Below are 20,268 nucleotides of genomic sequence, written 5' to 3' on the forward strand. Positions count from 1 at the left end.
GACATAACTCTTACCGCAGTAGTGTACACATAGGCAGTCAACCTAAGTTACACAACTCCAGCTAGTGAATAACGACGTAGTGGAGTCGACGTAGCTTAGGTCGACTTACTGTGGTGTTGACTCCGTGCTGGGTCGATGGAGACACTCTTCCATCGACTTACCTTACTCTTCTCGTTCCCAGTGGAGTACCAGGGTCGATCAGAGAATGCTCTGCCGTCAATTTAGCAGGTCCTTCACCAGACCTGTTAAATCAACCCCCGGTGCATCAATCCAGCAGGAGTGTAGACATAGTCTCAGATACTCACATGCTTGTGTAACACTGCTCCTGCCTGGGCTGTCTGTGAGGATTGAACCCAGGACCTCTGGATCTAAAACAGAGTGCAGCTACTGCTTGAGCTAAAGCACCTGGTCAATTAGGTCAGCAGTAGACAACTCGAACTTCTCTAGTCTAGTCACCAGAAGGGGACAAAAAGCCACACTGTGCTGGTGTGGGTTATACTTGTTTTCAGTCTAAGACACTAGGATATTAGAGTAACAAAACAATCATTTTGGTGGAGAAGACACTTTCATTACAAGATGATCATTTTCAGGTATTTATATAACATTTTCTGAAATTATTTCTTTTTGGGCTGTAAGAGCATACTTCCCCCTTTAAGAGGCAGGCTTGAGCCTACAACCAAGACAGCCTGGGTGTAATAAAGGAAGCCCCTGCCCACCTTAGGGCTTGGTAATCTAAACAGGAACAGGAAACTGAGCAGGAGGAATGGGTCTAGAAGCCATCCAGGCTGCAAAGGATAGTAGTCTCTTCCTCACTCTCCAGAGGGCTAGCCTAACCCAGCCAGAGGATTTCTTTGTGAACTTTTAGTTTGGAAATTCTGAAACAGGGTCATCCGGTAAGGGCCTATGAACTTCTGTTATAAATGCTCCCTCCCCAAGACCTTATTAAAGGGGATATACGTATGTTGTTTCAGCTTACCCTTGTTTGGTTTCTTTACAGTGGATTTACTGATGGATACGGTTGGAAACATTAAGGCAGGGTGTATCTGCTGTACATACCCAGTCACAAGGGGCACACAGGGGAAGTACACACCATTTACAGGTGAAAAGCTACTCATTTTTATACACAGCCCAAAAGTGGATTTTTTATTCTAAAAAATTGTACAATTTAGTTTGGCTTTTTTTGAGCCATTAAAACTCAGAAAATTATTTTTTTGTGTGCTTTTACAAAACGTATTATATACTGTTCTGCTTTCTAATAACTCAAACATGGATATATTTAAAAAACTCCAGGCATAGCACATTTGTAATTCTCCATGCTGGTATTAATGGGAGAGCTTCTATGGCCTGTGTTATTCAGGAGGTTAGAGTATATGATCATAATGGTTCCTTCTAGCCTAACATTCTAAAATATAAAAATAAATATAAAATAAAGTGTCATCAATTTAACTTTTACTGCACTTTGAAATAAATGTAATATATGCAATCATTCCAATGTCTGATCACCTGCTAGGGATTTTTTTCCTCTAAAAATAAAAAATACTGAAAGCTATTCTGAGCCAATATAGCTGGAAATTTACATATACGAAAGTCACACAATTATGGTTCCAAATGTAGCCATATTTATGTGCATGAACAACACACTATTATTGCACATGGGGATAACTAGTTGTGGATACAGTGGGAACCATATTTAAAATTCCTGACTTTTCTGATAGTAAATTCTATTTATAACATTGCATTAACATTTGAACACCTTATAGACCACATGCCTTTTAAGCAACACGTAAGTCAAATAAATGTCAGTTTATTGAGAATGAATGTGATTTTCTTTAGCTGTGCTTTTGTGACATGCTGCCAGTTTATCATATATTTCACTTTAAAAATTATTTTACTGTACATAAGAGCGAGAGAGAGAGACAGACACACACATATATGTGCCAGGTTAGTATGGGATGCAAGGCTAAGATTCCTTTAGACTCCTCTTCACTCATTCACTTTTATCTTTTATCCCTTGAGTCAAAAATGGAGAAATTTTGAAAACAGAAAACATCGACCAATTCTGGCTACAGATATACATGCTGCAGCTCCCAAAACTTGAAGTCAAATGGTGAGGCACAAACCTATCTAAAAGAAAAGTTTGTCCCATAAGGGCCAGAATCAAAATCTTAATCATATTTCTGAAGTCCTACTCAACCAAATTATAAGACCGCTGTATCACAGAAGGCAAGTCATCTTTAAGCATATTAGATACTCTAGGTAGCTTCCTGAGAAGTCAAAAGTTTCCACAATCAGGAAAGCTGCAAAACTGATAAATGGCAGGATATCAGTCTTATGCCATCAATTTAATAAGAAGGTTGTGTTTTCAAATATTATTTTGAATCATCATACTCTGATGGTCACTGTGTGATTGGTTGATGGTCTCAAATGAGGAAGACGAGCCCCACACATAGGCATTCTCCTCATCTCTTCAATAGGTGTCCCAAACCATTTCTTATTAGTTGGAAGTGAAGGTGGGATATATTTAGGAATCTTCCTTCCTGGCCTTTGGTGTTTGAATTCACAAGGTTCTTTCCTGCTGTTAAAATAAAAGGAATACATTGAAGCACATCTTATTTACAGTGGAATACTCTACAGCTAAATTTATGTATTAACATTAGATTTCAAACTAAATTTGTGTCACTTTAGCAGTTTCTTTTCTAAAATCCTTTTTAACTGCATCTAAAACACAGCAAAAGTTGAATCCAGAAACACCTTGTTTTCAGCAACATGCACTTTTCCATAGTGTTCAACAGCAGAAAAGCCATTCTCAAAACTGCTCCAAATATTGTAAACTTTATGGAATGGAACACAATCCTTAGCCAGATGCTTTGGTCCCATTATGGTCCCCATTAACAGGAGTCTCTAAGTATCAGTTTAATCATTAACTGTACATGTTCAATGCAATATTCTATTTATACATGATGAAAAGTACTTTTACCATATGAACCCATCAGGACACTGTAGCGGATAACAGCTTTCTCAAGATGACATTTACCCGTACCACCAGCTCCCCAGACACTACCGGGAGAATGGAACATATTGACTTCTAAGTCAGTAGTTTGAACAGCCTTTATATTTGTCCTCAAACAGCAGAAAAACAGTTCCAGTGTATTCCACCTGTATAGTATGGCTTAAGCAGACATTGTAGAGACCTGGTACAAATCACCAGCTGTAGAACTTCAGAGTGATTATAGATCTCAGTATAACATACAAGCAATATCCTATCTGAATACAAAAAAGGTATCAAAGTGAAGGCACAGACTTAAATCAGAAGTAGAGATGGATATTCAGAAGTGTTTGAGCATTCACAGCTGACATTAAAATTAATGGGAGCAGCAAATGCTCTTACTCATTTCAAAATCCAGCTTTGACTTTCTCCTTATATAGTCATTTACAGGTAATGATTTACACCCACTTTGCATGTGCGTAAGTAACTAGACAAGCTGTAGGGCAATAGTGAATTGGGCCTAACACACAAGGAAAGATTATAGAAACAAGCCCAAATTTTGTTCTCTGTTACACTGGCATTACTTCAGACTTACACAGGTAATTTAGAACAATAATTTAACTCGATTTCTTGAAGCTGGCAGGGGCTAAACTAACCAAAGAGGCTCCACAAACAAGACTCATTTTGTTGAACACTTCATTATTTATTAACTCAGTGCCCAGAAGTCTGCTCAGTGCCCAACAGATAAAAGAGATAGTGTCCTGAAGCTTTGTTTGAATCTAGATTTACTAATTATAACTATAATAAATTATATATAATATATACATTAACTTGTGAGGACATTCCCCTTGTGCAAGACTTATTTGTTACGGCAAGGTGAGCATCTCTACCAGACTATACACTGAAATACAGACTATCCAGAGGTTTCTGTGCTAACCTATTTCATATAAAATCAACAGTTGTAATGGATGGATGGCCATTTATTCCATGTTCTCATTAAAATCTGGTGTACTCATTCATTATCAGCCACTGAGGCAAAAAAAAAAAAAAATCCCAGTTTGAACTTTCTTCAGAAGTCAAAAGATCAGCATAACAATTTTGACAAACTATATTACTAATTTCTTCTGTTAGATTAGACCTCCAAGAAATTAACTAGTTCTGTTTATCAGATTTTAGCCAAGGAAATTGTTACAAATAAGCAAATGCTACCCGAAGAATGGATTCCATATCTAGTAACTTGAATCAAAGACTAAGTACAGAAAATTTCAGAAGTTTGAGAAAGTCCTGAAAAGTAAGGACATGTCTACACTGAGAGGTAGAGTAAAATAGAAACCGGGACTCAACTTTAAGTACAATGTGTACCATGAAGTATTGACACTATAATAAAAGTGTGCACACAGTTGTTAGATACATACTGAAGAGCCAAGCCAGAAAGCAAAGTCTTGAATTATACCTCTACCCTGATATAACGCTGTCCTCGGGAGCCAAAAAATCTTACCGCGTTATAGGTGAATCCTCATGATATCGAACTTGCTTTGATCCGCCAGAGTGCGCAGCCCTGCCCCACCCCGGAGCGCTGCTTTACCACGTTATATTTGAATTCCTGTTATATCGGGTTGCATTATATCGGGGTAGAGGTGCATATTATTACTCAGTAAAAAAGTCAGAAGATGCCAAGTATTCTGTTTCCACAGAATAGGCATAGCATACAATACTCTAGTGAAGCAAGGTTACTGCTGCTTAAAAAATTAAGAGCTACTTGATTAAAAACTTACATTTCTAGTTGCACAAGTGATTTTTACCAATTGCTGCTCTTTGCTATTGAGAACAGATGCAGTGCCACTGGCAAAGATGTAGCTTAATACCTAGCTATAACAGAATATGTCATATAGTCAAGCAAAAAACACTTCTCTGAACACAAATTGTTAGTTTGTCCACTTTGTTACTCAGAATTTACACTGGTGAAACTGAAATCAGAATCTGGCCCAAATTCATTCACTGTCCTCTCTGATCTAATTTCAACACAGTGTACAAAAATCTTTTGGTTAAAGGGATCTGTTCTTCCCTCAACTCCATTAATGCCAATGGGAGTTATCTGCACTTGTTAAGGAGAAACAGATTCTTTTGAAAATACTGAATTTCTATCACATTCTGTCTTTCATGTCTGTTGTCAGTGCAAGATACACATTGGAATTAATAGCACATTTATGACACAACCCTGCAGAATGCAAATTCACAGACCAATTGTTTACTTTGTTTTCCATTTCCTTCTTACTTTTTAAATTCTACAAGTAATAAAAAATTAGATCCATATGATGAAATAATTATGGCAATACACCATCAGCTCTGTCCTGTAAGTTTTCAGCATTCATTTGCACATCTTGAGGATAGCTAAAAACCCAATTACTACAGACCTGAGCAATAAATGGGCATACTACTAATACAGCTTTTAAAAAAAATTAGAGCTGTGGAAATAACATTTACTTTGGGAACATATGAAAGTACAATTCATTGTTTGAAGTAGAGACCAGATTAAGAAGGATATGCTGCAATTCCACTTAGCCAGAATTGCTGAACAGCAAACTCAACAAGTCTCTCTCTATAATTTACTAACACAGTTCAGTAACCCTAAAGGTTTGAAAAATTGCTATACAAATAGCCACTGCTCCAACCTCTTTGTGTCTGCATGAGATCCATTCGCCTTCACAACCTACTACTTCTCCAAATGTTACTTTATGAACAAGAGAATTTCAAGTAGGCAGCTATTTCTGAAGAAATTGATTTATGGCCAGAATACCCATGACTCTCATATTCAGTTTCTTTTTTTAATAGAAAAAAATATTGATTAAAGGTCATTTTAGACAACATTGTTCAAGATTTCAGCTCTCCTATATTTTTAGCCACAGCATAACACCGGAATGCTGCATTCTGCAAGTACTTTTCTAAAAGAATAGAGAATATGTCCCCACATAAAGTGAAGAGTTTGCAACCTATATGTCTTATCAGGGACCAGTCTCTGCACAATGAACACCCTCAACTCACACTGATTTCAATAAGGAGGCGCAGATGCCCACTACTTCTTCAACTCAGACCCCACTACCATGAGAAATAAAGACAGAGCCATCAGTCTTTGAATTTCAATTTTTGTAACTTTGGATCTGAAACTCAAATACTTCTTTTAAAAATGTAGTTCTTTCATCCTTAGCAGTGACTGGATGACTAGCAAAGAACATCATTGTAAATAGGGAAGGAGCGGAGGCTAAAATGGGGGGGGAAGGGGAGAAATAAGTTAAGAATTACTGGGGGCTTGTCTACACTTACAGCGCTGCACCAGTGCAGCTGCGCTGTTGTAGCACTTAGTGGATTTTCCATACCCCTCAGCAACACAGTTATATCAGCATAAGTTTGCAGTGTAGCCCAGGGCTTAGAAAAGTTAGATGTCTTCAAGTCGGCTGGGCCTGATGTAATACAGCCTAGAATACTTAGGAATTGGCTGAAGAGATCTCTCAGCCATTAGTTATCTTTGAGAATTCATGGAAGAGAGGAGAGAACTGGAAAAGGGCAAGTACAGTATCTATAAAAAGGGGAATAAGGACAACCCAGGTAATTATAGACCAGTCAGCTTAACTTGGTTGTCTAGAAAGATAATGGAGCAAACAATCAATTTGTAGGCACCTAGAACAAAATAAGGTAGTAACAGTCAACATGGATTTGTAAAGAACAATTCATGTCAAACCAACCTAATAGTCTTCTGACTGGATAAGCAGCCTTGTGTATGGGGGTGGGGAGAAGCACTAGATGTCATACATCTTGACTTTAAAAAGGCTTTTGATACTGTCTCATATGACCTCCTCAAAAACAAACTAGAGAAATATAACCTAGACAAATCTATTATAAAGAGTGTACACCTCTTTGAGGCAGCTTGTGTTTTTGCTGTATTTTTATAGCACCTAGCACAATGATGTCTTGATCCATGACTAGGACTTCTATGCTTTATGGTAATACAAACAAAAAACAAACAGCAAGCACCATCATCACTACATTTCCCAATTATGAATATCTTTCTCAATGTTTTCTGGAATGAAATTTTCCATATTGGTTTCAACCCAAAGGTGGATATTTTGGTAAGTTTGAGCAAAACTAAGTCAGGTTTGTTTGTTTGTTTTTTTAGCTGAATAATGTAAGCACTGAAAAAACAAATAAAAAAAAAAAAGCTCCCTTCCCCCATGTATTCTGATTGAATTTTGTAGCTTCTGCCTTCTTTGCATTAGACGAATGCACATACAAAAATCGATCTTTTTTTTTTTAATATTGATCATTGACAAAGGAACAAATGAAGTTTGAAGGAAATCTTCTTGATCAGTGGCTTACATTCTTTACCCAAAAACACCTCAAAAATAGATTATCAGTGTATTTAAGGATTGGTCCACTGGATCTCTTTAAAAGCAGATAAGAGCTACTAAATTGTATTAGACTGTGTTATAGCTCAGTAGGCCAGATTCATCCTTGCTATAAATCTATTGACTTCAATGGAATTACATTAGGAATTTAATTTGATCCTATGATCATACTAATTCGTTAGAAAGAAAAATTTCACTTGTATTCAAGCTCATATGTAACAGTCAGAAGTCATTCAACAATTCACAGTACTCATTTGCCAAGATATATCAAAAGAAAATACGTACCACCTCTTTATTTTAGAAGAACCCTGCTATTACAATTTACTAAACAATGAATAGTAAAGCTATTCTTTGTCACAGATGTCCTGTGCCATCATGTGTTTCCATGTATTAAAATCTAATTATTCTAAACAATTTCTTGACAAGATATACAAAGAAGCACTTTCCATTACTCTGGCTTTAGAAGGTCAGTATTAATTCATGACCTTAATATTTCTTCTGTGTTCTAGAAATGGCACAAGACAAGCTGTTATTGTGTAACCTTGAAATAAGGTTATATAAATATTTTTGAAATTATCTGCTGTTTTTATAGCAATGGTTTCTTCACTTTTACGTAAATTTTGCAAATCTGCTTAGAGGATAATAAAACAACTACTGTGTTATTACTGAAGAGAAATATATTTAAAAGGGAAAGAAGGAAGAGGACAAACAAAGGTTACCTTTTCTCCTCTGTTCTGGGTATCCTCATGAAATGGGCAGTGATTTTCGAGTCCTTCTTCCCACAGTGTTTTGCACCTTTGCATTCTGATGAAAGAGTGGGAGAGATCCCATATGACTTCGTATGCAATTCATCCTCTTTGACAGAGTCATCCGTCCCCTCAAAATGGAGGTTATATCGAGCACCTTCACAACATTTGGAAGAAAACGGTGACCTTCTCAACTCTGGGTCAGCATTCCCTCGCTGAAACCTGGAAGATTTGCTTGCAGCTTTTGATGTGTCAACATCCTCTTGCTCATCAAGAAATTGACTTGTTTCTTCATCAGCTTCTGAGCCCTGGCAGCTATTCTTGGAATTATCTACATCCATTGGTGACTCCGGTTCACTCTCTTTCTCAAAAGCATGCGAATCACCTGAACTACTTTGATATTTGTTCAGTTTTCCTGGACCTCTGATATCAGATACACAAGTATCACTGCAAACATCTGAAAGTGGGCTTTCTGGAACTACATCCACCTCATTTTGCTCACTAGTCACACAGACTACATGGACAGGATTGCAGCTCTTTAGCTGCTGTGGATTACATGAAGTTACTTTTCCTTCTGTTTCACTGTCTTTCAATGGATATTTTGTATTTGCCATCTTCACAGACCTGCCTGATGATAATTTCCTGTGAGTCCAATTGTCACTATTTTCTTCACTACCTCTGTGAACCTGCTTGCCAGTTTTCTGCATGTGATCAATATTGGCATTTTTAAACTGATCTCCAGACCCGGTCCCTTTAACAGGCTCTATGTCTGATGACTGATCTCTGCATGGCCCCTCTGCCTCCCATTTACACAGGTTGCCAGTCTGAGGCAGATTTACAAGTTTTGTACTCATTTCCACAGATTTTGTTGGATAGCTTTGTGGACAAATATTCTCTAGCTTTTTAACATCATGCTCACACAAGTTATCCTTTTTAACAGAAGTCATCTTGGGATCTGCTCCCGTGCTATTAGTTTTGCTCTGCAAACTGTGGAAGAAAAGATTTGAAAAGCTGGGTTTAACCGTTTCTTGAAAAATGAAATTCTTATTTGTAGATTTAAAGGCCAGAGGGACTACTACAACCATGTAAGACAAACCACAGAATTTTACCCCAGTAACATCAGCAGTAAAGTCCAATAACTTACAGCTAAACTAGAGTATATCTTTTAAAAAGATAACATGTCTCCTGTTAAAGGTTCAAAGTGAGATGATGAATTAGTTACTTCTCTCAGTCATCTGTTCCAGTGGTTGATTATCCTCACAGTTAAAATGTCACATCTTACTTCCAATTAAATTTTTCTATCTTCACTTTCCAGCCACTGAATCTTGTTATGCCTTTTCTGCCATCTTAAAGACCCTCATAAATGAGGTCTCTTTTCTGTCAATATAGGTCATTCGAGGCCATGATCAACTCATCTCTTAACCGTGTTTTTGATCATCTAAATACAATATGATTTAACTAGCTCAACTGAAGCTATGTTTCCCAGACCTCAAATCATTTTTGTAGCTTCTCTCTGAACATTCAGCAATTTTTCTACACATGTTTAAAAGTATGGACACCAGAACTGGACATAATAATTTAGTTATTTTCTCACCAATGTCATATATACCTCTACTCCTACTCCACATGCATCCAGTTTATACATTTATGCATAATAATTCTTGGATGTAGCAGTCCTAAACAGTCTGCATTTTAATAAAAAGTGATATTTACTAAACGTGTTATTTTACAGCTAAGTTAGTTCTAGACTAAATATTACAGTAAGAGTGAACAGAGACATGATCTGCTGATTAAATATCAGGTCTGTGATTCAAAAGATTTAGTTTATATTCCCAGCATGCACCCAAGCAGCAATGAGCAAGTCACTTCACCTTTCTGTGCCTACATGTACTCATCTGTAAATCTGTATAAAAATACATATCTATAGCAAAGAGACGGTGTAAAACTAAATAAATGTTCATACAGAACTTTAAGATCTTCATATAGAAGGTTCTATTATAGAATTGTCTATAAGTAACATAGATCAAATGTTAGACAGTAGTTTGTTAGGTTTTTCCTTAATCTTTCATCATCTAAAAGATAAAAAAGGGAAATTACTGATTGTTAAAGTTTATAAACTCTTTGACTAAACTCATTTTGATAAGCTACTGAAAGTCAGCAACCCCCTCAATAAATGATAATATTCTGCTGTTCTTAGAAGATACTATGGATGAATAAATGGATTACTTGTTGCATACTATGAACTAAGCAATCCAAATCAACAGGATAAATGGGCCACTGCTCAAGACCTGACACTGAAAGCGCAGAAGCTACAAGAACACTAGTTACAACTAAAAAGAGTTTGGTGGCTTTCATCTTACAATATTCACATCTACATCCATTAATCTGTATACCTATATCAGTTTCTCTACTCATTGAGCACTGCTTTACCGCGTTATATCTGAATTCATGTTATATCGGGGTAGAGGTGTATTTGTAATAGTGATACTGTCACACCAGCCTATGAATAAGTTTATGAAAGCAAGATTGGGCATTCATACTCAGCAAGGAGAGTATGCTCCAAACTAAACCCATATGTGAATAGCTACAACTTGATCACAGTCAATGGAGATGCACCACCTTATATCAGAACTGAATATGATCCTAAAAGCTGTAGGAACAGCAAAACTATTTGCTGAAAACATGTCAGGGGTCAGCAACCGGCGGCACGCGAGCCGATTTTTAGTGGCACTCTGCTGCCAGCCAGGGTCCCGGCTGCCGGCCCCACTCAGCCCACTGCCGGCCTGGATGAATGGAACTCCAGGCCGGCAGCAGGCTGAGCGGGGCCGGCAGCTGAGACCCCGTCTGGCAGGAGCCGTCAGAAAGAAGGGGTCCCAGCCTCTGGCCCCGTTCAGCCCACTGCAAATCTGGAGTCCTGGCCACTGGCCCCCTGTCAGCTGGCTGCCGGCCTGGGATACCAGCTGCCAGCCCCACTCACCTCACTGCACTATTATTTACTTTACATACAACAATAGTTTAGTTATATAATCTAGACTTATAGAGAGAGACCTTCTAAAAATGTTAAAATGCATTACTGGCACATTAAACCTTAAATTACAGTGAATAAATGAAATCTTGGCACCCCACTTCTGAAAGGTTGCCAATCCCTGCTCTATGTTATACCAAAATGAAAGCAGAGCCGTATCTACAATAGTCCTACTTCTATTCCGGAATAAAATGATTATGTTAGTAAATTATAATAAATCTTCTGACACAAATCCTCTTTAGAGACCGTTAAAAGAATTGTTCCATTAATTAAAAAAAAAAAAAAAAAAATCTTTCAAGCAGTTTATAGTATAGCTTTTACCTCTTTAACTCAGTTGTCTTGGGTCCTTTATTCTCCATCCAAGTGGTAATTGTCCTTTGTTTGTAAACTGAAAAACCACAATATGTATATTAGGACACAAATTGCAATATTACCAAAAACTATGACGTTTACATTTTGTATCAGCTACAAGTAAAACATCTAAATTAAGTTTTCATTACCATAACTGCTTCAGGCATCATCCAGACTAATGATGCAATATTACATCACATAGATTTCACATCTGTAATTAGTTCTTGTATTCCCTATAAACTCCAGTTTTGCTTTTAGGATACAGTCACAGGTTTCTTTCCTCCCCATCCCAGGATTATCTGCAAAGCAGGGTAAGTGCATTGGCTACTTAGTATTCACAATGAATACAAAGTAATTGGCTGGACTCAATGGAATGGGTTGGAAAATTACCTTACCCATACTGCGGCTCTTGATGTATTCACTTCTCAGACATGAATATTAGATGCTTCTGTATTTTTAGCTATTGATGCCAACATACACCTTTAGTATATGGGAAAAAGACACGCTCTGGATCCTTACATAGCAAAATGAAGATAGTCAGTCTTGCTTCTCTTCTGCCACCACTGCTCCAAATAAAACTGTATTGATCAGTGACTAGGTTTAGTCTACTCTTGAAAATTATATTGGCATAGCTCTGTCTATCAGGGGTATAAAAAACCACATAGCTATGGCGTAGAAAATTACATAGCTATGCCGACATAATCCCCAAAGCAGACAGCTACATTGAGAGAAGAGAGTTTCTGACAACTCAGTTAACATTTTGAGGGAGGCCTACCCCAACAGGAAAACCTCTTCTGTCAGTGCAGGCTGCGTCTACTATATGGGGCTATGCTGACACAATCTATGTCGTGCACACATACCCATAAGCAGTGAACACTGACAGATACATTCTAGCCACTGAACTTTCAGAATGTGTGGGGCAGGGAGTGAAGTCAAGAAGGGGTGGAACAAGATCCCCAACACCCCCACTAAGTTGAACTTCCCTTGCTCTTCATACAATTTTAGTATCATATTATACTTGACTGATAAAGCCAATTTGTAAACATTGTACAATGAAACTTGGGCCTTGTAATACTGAGAGTATTAAAAATGAGCTGGAGCAGCTTTAGTTTATGCACTCAGTCATTCCAAAGTTCAAAATAGAGAATGCATGTAACTTGCTCATTTCTTTTTTCCTTTGTGAACATGCAACCCACGCATCCTTTCATACCAGAAAATTTCTTGAAATGTATGTCCAGTTTTAGGAGGGACAGAATTTAAAATTTGTACTTTCAAGTGTATGTAACTGAATGCTACCATTTTTATTGTTATTTTATATTTTACATTTTAGTATTATGCAGGTAAGATAGCACATAAGGAAAGGTAGAAGAGAATCTGTCTTATTAACCAAAATCTTCCAACAAAAATCAGATTTCTAAATCAGAAGTAGAATTTTAAGTTCAAAATATATTAAGGTAATTGACAATCTATATATTTGTCCTAACTGGATTGCTGCTGAAAAGCCCCAAATATGATGGTACAACCCAGCAAGACTTAAATCTTCACCTCGATACAATCCACTGCATAAAGCATTTAGCTGAAGCCTTTTAACTAACTGGGCTACTCCAGTAAACAATCTGAAGTTCTGGAGGAATAAAAACCTGCAGAGCAGCCAAGAAACTCGCAAGTTGCAAGTCACAAAGTTCTTAATTTGTTGGGGTGTAGTACTTTCCCTCCTCTGGCTTCATTTCTACTTTGTCTGTATCCCTGTCTTTTTCTTTTCATTCACCTCTACAACAACCAAATCTCATCACTGCAATGGCCTCCAATGTTTAAATCGGACAGTCATTACTTCCTATAATCCCCATGGATGAACATGATTTGGATGATCAGATCTGGATGAACATGAGAAACTTTTGGCTATTTAAACAGATGAATTCCTTATAATTTAACATAACATTTCTCTCCATCAAATTCATCATGCAGATAGCACTTTAAATATTTGAAAACTGATCAGTTTTCTGACTAGGTTAACTGATACTCTCAATGTACATCTAGCAAAACTATTTTATGAAAGATTATAAAAAGTATCAAATCTTAGCAAGTCTAACTCCATGAAAAAAGGGGGAAATTAACTGTTTCTATAGGCAAGATGGTGAGAAGTAGGGAGTAGTAGTGAAGACACCATTTGCCCTGTTTATTTAAAGTACACCGCTACCTCGATATAACGTGACCCGATATAACACAAATTCGGATATAACACAGTAAAGCAGTGGGGGGGGGGTGGCGCTGCGCACTTGGATCACAGCAAGTTCAAAATAACATGGTTTCACCTATAAAGCGGTAAGATTTTTTGGCTCCCGAAGACAGCGTTATATCGAGGTAGAGGTGTACATGAAAGCAAACAAAACAATCAGAAGATCCGAAGAAGTGGGCTGTAGTCCACGAAAGCTTATGCTCTAATAAATTTGTTAGTCTCTAAGGTGCCACAAGTACTCCTGTTCTTCTTTTTGCGGATACAGACTAACACGGCTGTTACTCTGATACTTGTCTCTGTGCACTTAGTACAATCTTGGCTTCTCCGATGGACATGGGGGTGGGGGAAATCACAGTTACACACACATACAGGGAAAGGCTTCTCCCCCCCACCCCAAGTCAAACAGGAGACGAAAAACAGCCACAGAAAGAGATACACAGAAGAAGGTTAAAAGGAGGCGGGTGGCACAAACCTTTGTTCCCCACCGTGGCTGCCAAGCTTTGGCTATTACCGCTGCTTCTGGGCCCTCGTTCCCGGGGGGGAGGGGCAGGAGGCGGAGGCTGCAGTGTCCCTTTTCTGTCCAAGGAAGGGGGCTGCTCTTCCTCCGAGCCGCGGCTGGAGGACGCGGGGGGGCCCAACCTGACTCTCTTCCTGGGGGTTTCACACTCAGCCCCTGCACTCATGCTTAGGAGACCCCCCCGCTCCGCGCACCCCCAAACGCGCTGCGGCGCTGGGCTCACCAGGGAGAAGAGGCAGCCCCCAAAGGAGAGACGGCAGGGGTCCTTCCCCTCCACATCCTCCTGCTGCCGAAGGCGCGTGGAGGGGCGGGAGCAGCTCGCCTGGCTCTCCCGCACCCCAAACCTTCCGGGAGCAGTAAGCGGACAAGGAACAGGGCCCCAACTGGGGGCTGGACTCAGGCCAATGGGGGAGCAGGGGCCGCGGCCACACACCTCAAAATGTCTCCCCCTCTCCCCATAGCAACAGTTCCTCTGCCGCCCCGCCTCCTTGGACCGTAAAGCAACACGTCCCGGTCCGTCGTAAAGCGGAACAGGAGACGTGAAAGCTGCGGCGCTAAGTACTCGCTTTACGGCAGCAGTAGCAGCGGGCGAGGGAGGGGGCGCTGGGGAGGTTGTTCGTTGACTCGGTCAGGGCCAGGCCCTGTCCAAAGGCGGCTACATGGAGGGCGGCGGTGGCAACTCGAAGGGCTCAGGCCTCGGCGGCCTGTTCGGTGCTGGAGGAGCCGGGGGCCCGGGCTATTCCCACGCGGACCTGGCCGGGGTGCCGTGTGAGTATCCGCCGGCCGGGCCGGGCCCGGCCTCCTGCCCTTCCCGCCACGCTCGGCCGGGGGCTCCCGCAGCCCGTGCGCCCAGCGGAGCTCCCCCTCCCCCCGCTCTTATATCCCCGGGGACGGGCGGGACTCGAGGCCACGGGGCAGAACCGGGGCACGCGGGCGGGGATAGAGGAGGGCTCTAGTAAGGGGGAAATGGGGAAGCTGGCGGCGCAGTAACCGCGAGAACATCCGCAGTAACCCTCCCGCGGGGGGGCGCGCGCCCGCACCGGTACCTGAAACTGACTCGAGCCCTGAGAAGCAGCTAGCACCAGTCACGCGGGTTGCACGGGTACCGGGCGGGGTGAGCTGTCCTCTGCGGAATCCGAGCCTTGTGCAATCGCAGAGGAGCCAGTGCTTGTGTAGGGGGGGCGTCAAGAGCCGGCACGCAATCGAGGGTGTGAGCTGAGGCCCTGGCCACTTTGACTATCTCTGTGTTTCCATCCGCTATTACTAGCGTGATGCCTGAGCGGGTGGCCAGTATTTATTCATATAAGCTGCTTTTGGCACAGAAACATGAGTGATCACATCTTTGCTGGGAATGATAAGTAGATAAGGGGGCCTTGCTTAGTTTAAGAAAAATTTCAGCTTGAGCTGATCTATACAAAACTTTATATATAGTTGAATGAATTTGACAGTTAACTATGACTTAAGCAATTGGCTCTATAGTACACTTTTAATTACTTGTTTTAGGGAGTCCACAGGTTGATTTTTGGACAAAATATCATCCTGCCCATCTCAGCCTGGCTGTAGATTTAAAGAATAAAATAAATTTGTAACTTTTGCACTTAAGAATAATCTATACAACTTGTACCAGTCTGTCTATAGATAAATTGATTTACAAAAAATGTTTACAAAGGTAGGTAAGTATCATCATCCCATTTCACAGATGGGGAAATGGAGGCAGAAGTTAAGTGACTTTCTAAGGTCACACCGTATGTCAGTGGTGGAGTAGAGAATAGAACCCAGGTTTCCCAATAACCACTTCCTTGATCATGGTGTTTGTCTCCTCCGTGTCATGCAGTATATTATTACTGTAAAAATGTGTATGTACTAGAGATATCAAATAATAGTGATGACAGTTTTAATTAACTGAAACATGGATTTTAAATGACAGGATCAAAATAACTACTACCCTCTTTCCTCAACCATCTTCCCATCCCCGTTTCTGCCTCAGTCTTGGAGCTATTGCTCATACTGATTTCAGTAACAAAGTTCTTTTTCTTCCTCATTCAGTAACTGGAATGAGCCCTTTGTCTCCTTATTTAAGTGTGGATCCCAGATATTTAATACAGGTAAGAAGCATGTTTCTATTTTGATCCTATTAAGTCAGTTATCTTAAATGAGTCACTGTTTCCCTTGTGTAGAGCTGCTTTTCCTAAAGTAAAGAGGTCTGATTTTTCTCTTCTATATCAGCGACAAATTGAACTAAGCAGAAAACTTAAAACTTAATATGGTTCCATACAAATTTTATACTATTGATCACTTGAAGTCTGAGAACTGAGTTTCAGCACAGTACTTAGTACAACTTCTTGATGTCATAGTGCCTGAGAGGAGAAATCCAGTTTAGGGACAGAGTGTGAATTAGTCCAAATTAGAAATGGAATTTCTAGAATCTTAAGTCATGCTTCCTTCCAGGTCAAGATCTAGTACCCCACAAGGGATGTATCAGTTGTGAAACTGATACTACACTTAATCATTGCCCTTTGCTGGATCCTACACCCAAGAGGAGAGAGCACCTACATCAGAATTAGTTTAGTTTAAAAGTATAAAATAACTCACAGCTGACTTATGAAACAATAGTGTTTATAAGAAAAATGTTTTGGGAATATCCAAATATTTTAGTGTACAAGGGCAGTGTAGACTTGATGTCACCTCAAAATGCTCAACTGAGTACAACATACTTCTCAATTAAAACCACTAATATTACTAAATTAAATATAACTTTAAGAAAGCAGGATTATTTTTAAGATAAAAATTGTCTGCAAAATTAATCTTGCAGAAAGTTAACATAAGAATGGCCATACTGGGTCAGACCAAAGGTCCATTAAGCCCAGTATCCTGTCTTTGGACAGTAGCCAGGTGCTTCAGAGGGAATGAACAGAACAGGTAATCATCATCAAGTGATCCATCCCCTGTTGCCCATTCCCAGCTTTGCTATTATATTTAATCTGCCCGAGATCTAGGTAATATGCAAATTCTGTAGACCATCAGAAGATAAAATCAAACTAAACAATTACAGAAAACCTCATTTGCTTCCCAGTTTCATCCAGTTGTATTAAATATGGCAAAAATATCCCAAAGAAGATAGCTGCTTCTTTATGTCCTCAGTTTTGAACAGATGTTTAGTACAAATAGCTTGTAGTATGATCTTAATAAAGACACTTTGTCACATCTAAAATATCTAGGAGCTTTGCTGGGTCAGGGGAGGGAACTGCTACTTAAGGAAATCTGTTTGGCTAAACAAGTACAGCAGTATGTGTTACTCTTCTGATCTAGCACCGGTCTTTTATTTTGCATGCGTGTTAACACGTGCTCACTCTTAAGATAGCAAAAGTAACAACTCTCTTCAAAAGAGCTTCCATTCAGTGAGTTTGGGAATTGCAAAGATTTCAGGAGGCACACAATAAATGTTCTGTAACCTCAGTGGTGAATCAAACTTAATTTAAGTAAGAGAAAACAGCACTTGTATTCTATTCAAAGATTGTATTTAAAAGTAAAAACCTGTACTGTATAAACCAATAGAAATAGTACTTGACTTCTTACTTCCTCTTCATCTGTTATATCGACATATCTAGGGTAGTCAGTCATCTTGAATTTGGAAAATCCTAGAAGTCTTTACACCTACTGCCAGGCCCACGACTGGCAGATTTGCCTTGGTTATCTGCTCCTGGGGGAATTCTGCGCCACTGTGGATGTGCAGAATTCATGTACCCTACATATTTCCTTGCTTCCCCACAGAAAAATTACTTTGACAGGGAAGCCACAAGAGCAGTCATGCGACTCTCCCCAGCAGTATGTTTTGGGTGCCCAGGGCAGCTGGCAGAGAGGTAAATCACTGTGGGGCAGGGGTTGGGACTGGGGAAGACCCGGCTGGTGGCTCCTACCCTGTCCTGGGCTCAACTGCTAGTCCTAGCTGGGCTGGGGAGGATAGGAATTCCTCTTCCCCTGCACAGCATCCAGGGCTGGGTCAGACCCACCCCCAGATTTCTCCCCAGGCTTCAGGAAGCTCTGAAAACTCCCTCTTCCCTGCACCCATTGCTCCTCAGCTGCAGGGGGAGGGATCGCTGTATGGGGAGTTGCTCCCCCATCCGCCTATCCCCCATGCATCCAGACCCTCTCCTACCTAGATTCTCCTGCCAAGCCTCACTACACTCAGAACTTCTCTGCAGAGCCCCAGTCCCCCTGCACCACCTCTACGAGCCACCTGCACCAGGATCCCCACCCCACTGAGTCCCACTCCCCCAGCATCTGGGCCTCTACACCCAGACCCCCCTGCTGAGCCCCAACCACCTTCACCTGGACCCCCCTGCAGCGTCCCTTTATCATTGCACCCAGAACCCCCCACCACCCTTGTGCACCTGGATCCCCCACTGAGCCACCTACATCCAGATTGCCCCACACAGAACCCACATGTGGATCCCTCCCTACACTAAGTCCCTCCACACTTGGATCCTGCCTGCTCACACCTGGTGCCCCTGGCACAGAGGGGCAGGGTCCTGGGGTGTTTCTGGGGCAGGCCCGGTCCTTGCACTGTGTCAGGGTTGGATGCAGCCTCACCGCTGAGCCAGTGTCTGGGGAGGGGGAAGCTGCAGAGTGATCTCCCACCTCTATGTAGCCAGTAGCCTGTGCTCCCCAAAGCTATGCTGGAGCCGCCACATTTATTTGACAAATAAAATTTGCAGAATTTTAAATTTTTGCGCATATTTATTTTTTTGGTGCATAATTTTTAATTTTTTGGTGCAGAATGCCCTCAGGAGTAGTTATCAGTCGATATTGTGTTGCAGAAACTCACTTCAGAAAACTCAATTCAAAGTGTTGATGCAAAGATTCAGAAAAGAAGGAAGAAATGTTTTCTTCAGATGTCTTCTTCTCTCCCCTTTCCCTTGAAAAGTAAGGATTCTACACTGACTTCCTTAGTTCTCAACAAATGTTGTTGCTTTGATATAACAAACAATATTAATTGAGAGAGTAGCAGCATGAATCCACTGGATTGGTGCTATGCCCCCAGCTTTGGAACAGTGTCTTGGAGGAATCCCTTCAGTATGCCAGACTCCCCAAGGAGGCTCATTCTTCCTTCAGAGTAAGCCACCGGGCTCACCACCTCCTAAGACTGAACATCTGTGGCTCCAGCACTCATGTTTCACGCTGTGAGCTCTGTTCAGCAAATCCAACTGCGATAGACTCCTGGTAGAGACTTGTATATTCAGGGATTAACACACCTCACCAAGCATCTGCAGTGACCCTCAAATGGCATTGTCAAAGCAGTAGGGTTTATTAGTCAACTGGAACACAGCATAGGAAGCTCTTGGGGAGGGATAGCTCAGTGGTTTGAGCATTGGCCTGCTAAACCCAGGGTTGTGAGTTCAATCCTTGAGGGGGCCACTTAGGGATCTGGGGCAATCCGTACTTGGTCCTGCTAGTGAAGGCAGGGGGCATAGTGAGCCCCATGCTCAGACTCTGGGCTTGTCTGCACTGGCAATTTACAGGGCTGCAACTTTCTCATGCAGGGGTGTGAAAAAACACACCCCTGAGTACAGCACGTTTCAGCACTGTAAAGCACCAGTGTAGACAGTGCACCAGTGCTGGGAACTATGCCCCTTGTGGGGGTGGGTTTTTTAGAGCACTGGGAGAGCTCTCTCCCAGCGCTCTGCTGCAGCAGCGCTTTAGCGTTGCCAGTTTAGACTAGCCCTCTGTGTCTCTCTCTGTCTGACCTTGATCTGTTCCCAGGTGAGAGCCCAGACTCCTTTCAGCAGCTAGCTCTTATCCTCTCACTTCACACCTTCTCGGTCCTTTGTTCTCAAGATGGGGGATTTTGCTCAGCTTTCCTATTGAGAGGTGGGAAGATCCATTTCCCTCTGGGTTATTGGTTGCTAGGTGTTAACATCCTGGTGATTTGGCTTTGCCATTGTCTTTCCAGATTCTCTATTGATAAAGGCTCTGCCTGACCAATCTTTTTTTAAACGATCCATTCAAA

The 20,268-nt window shown here is 41.0% G+C and overlaps 2 protein-coding genes across 14 annotated transcripts in view; one reads left to right on the forward strand and one right to left on the reverse strand.

The window, feature by feature from the left end:
• The window catches only part of PARG (poly(ADP-ribose) glycohydrolase), a 127,525-nt gene extending 111,996 nt beyond the window's left edge, over positions 1-15,529 (reverse strand). For 4 of the 13 annotated variants that reach the window (XR_010589212.1, XM_042854669.2, XM_042854670.2 and 1 more), the window contains exons 1-4: positions 14,217-14,427; positions 11,479-11,545; positions 8,106-9,119; positions 2,389-2,575 (exon numbers count right to left, since the gene is read on the reverse strand). Coding sequence is in view for 10 of the 13 variants with exons in the window: in XM_042854669.2 (XP_042710603.2) it covers positions 2,389-2,575; positions 8,106-9,119; positions 11,479-11,545; positions 14,217-14,427 (1,479 nt within the window). In the remaining 3 variants the exon portion in view is untranslated. Of the gene's footprint in view, positions 1-2,388; positions 2,576-8,105; positions 9,120-11,478; positions 11,546-14,216; positions 14,428-14,484; positions 14,619-14,694; positions 14,786-15,307 lie in introns of those variants that run through there. The other 9 variants (XR_010589214.1, XM_042854671.2, XR_010589213.1 and 6 more) reach the window with 7 other exon arrangements.
• The window catches only part of TIMM23B (translocase of inner mitochondrial membrane 23 homolog B), a 31,648-nt gene continuing 26,274 nt past the window's right edge, over positions 14,895-20,268 (forward strand). Inside the window, exons 1-2 of the mRNA XM_005294011.4 lie at positions 14,895-15,029; positions 16,308-16,366. Coding sequence (XP_005294068.1) covers positions 14,921-15,029; positions 16,308-16,366 — 168 coding nt within the window. The 5' untranslated portion in view covers positions 14,895-14,920. The remainder of the gene's footprint in view (positions 15,030-16,307; positions 16,367-20,268) is intronic.

This window comes from Chrysemys picta, chromosome 7 (genome assembly GCF_011386835.1).
Source record: "Chrysemys picta bellii isolate R12L10 chromosome 7, ASM1138683v2, whole genome shotgun sequence".
In the NCBI taxonomy this organism is placed as follows: Eukaryota; Metazoa; Chordata; order Testudines; family Emydidae; genus Chrysemys; species Chrysemys picta.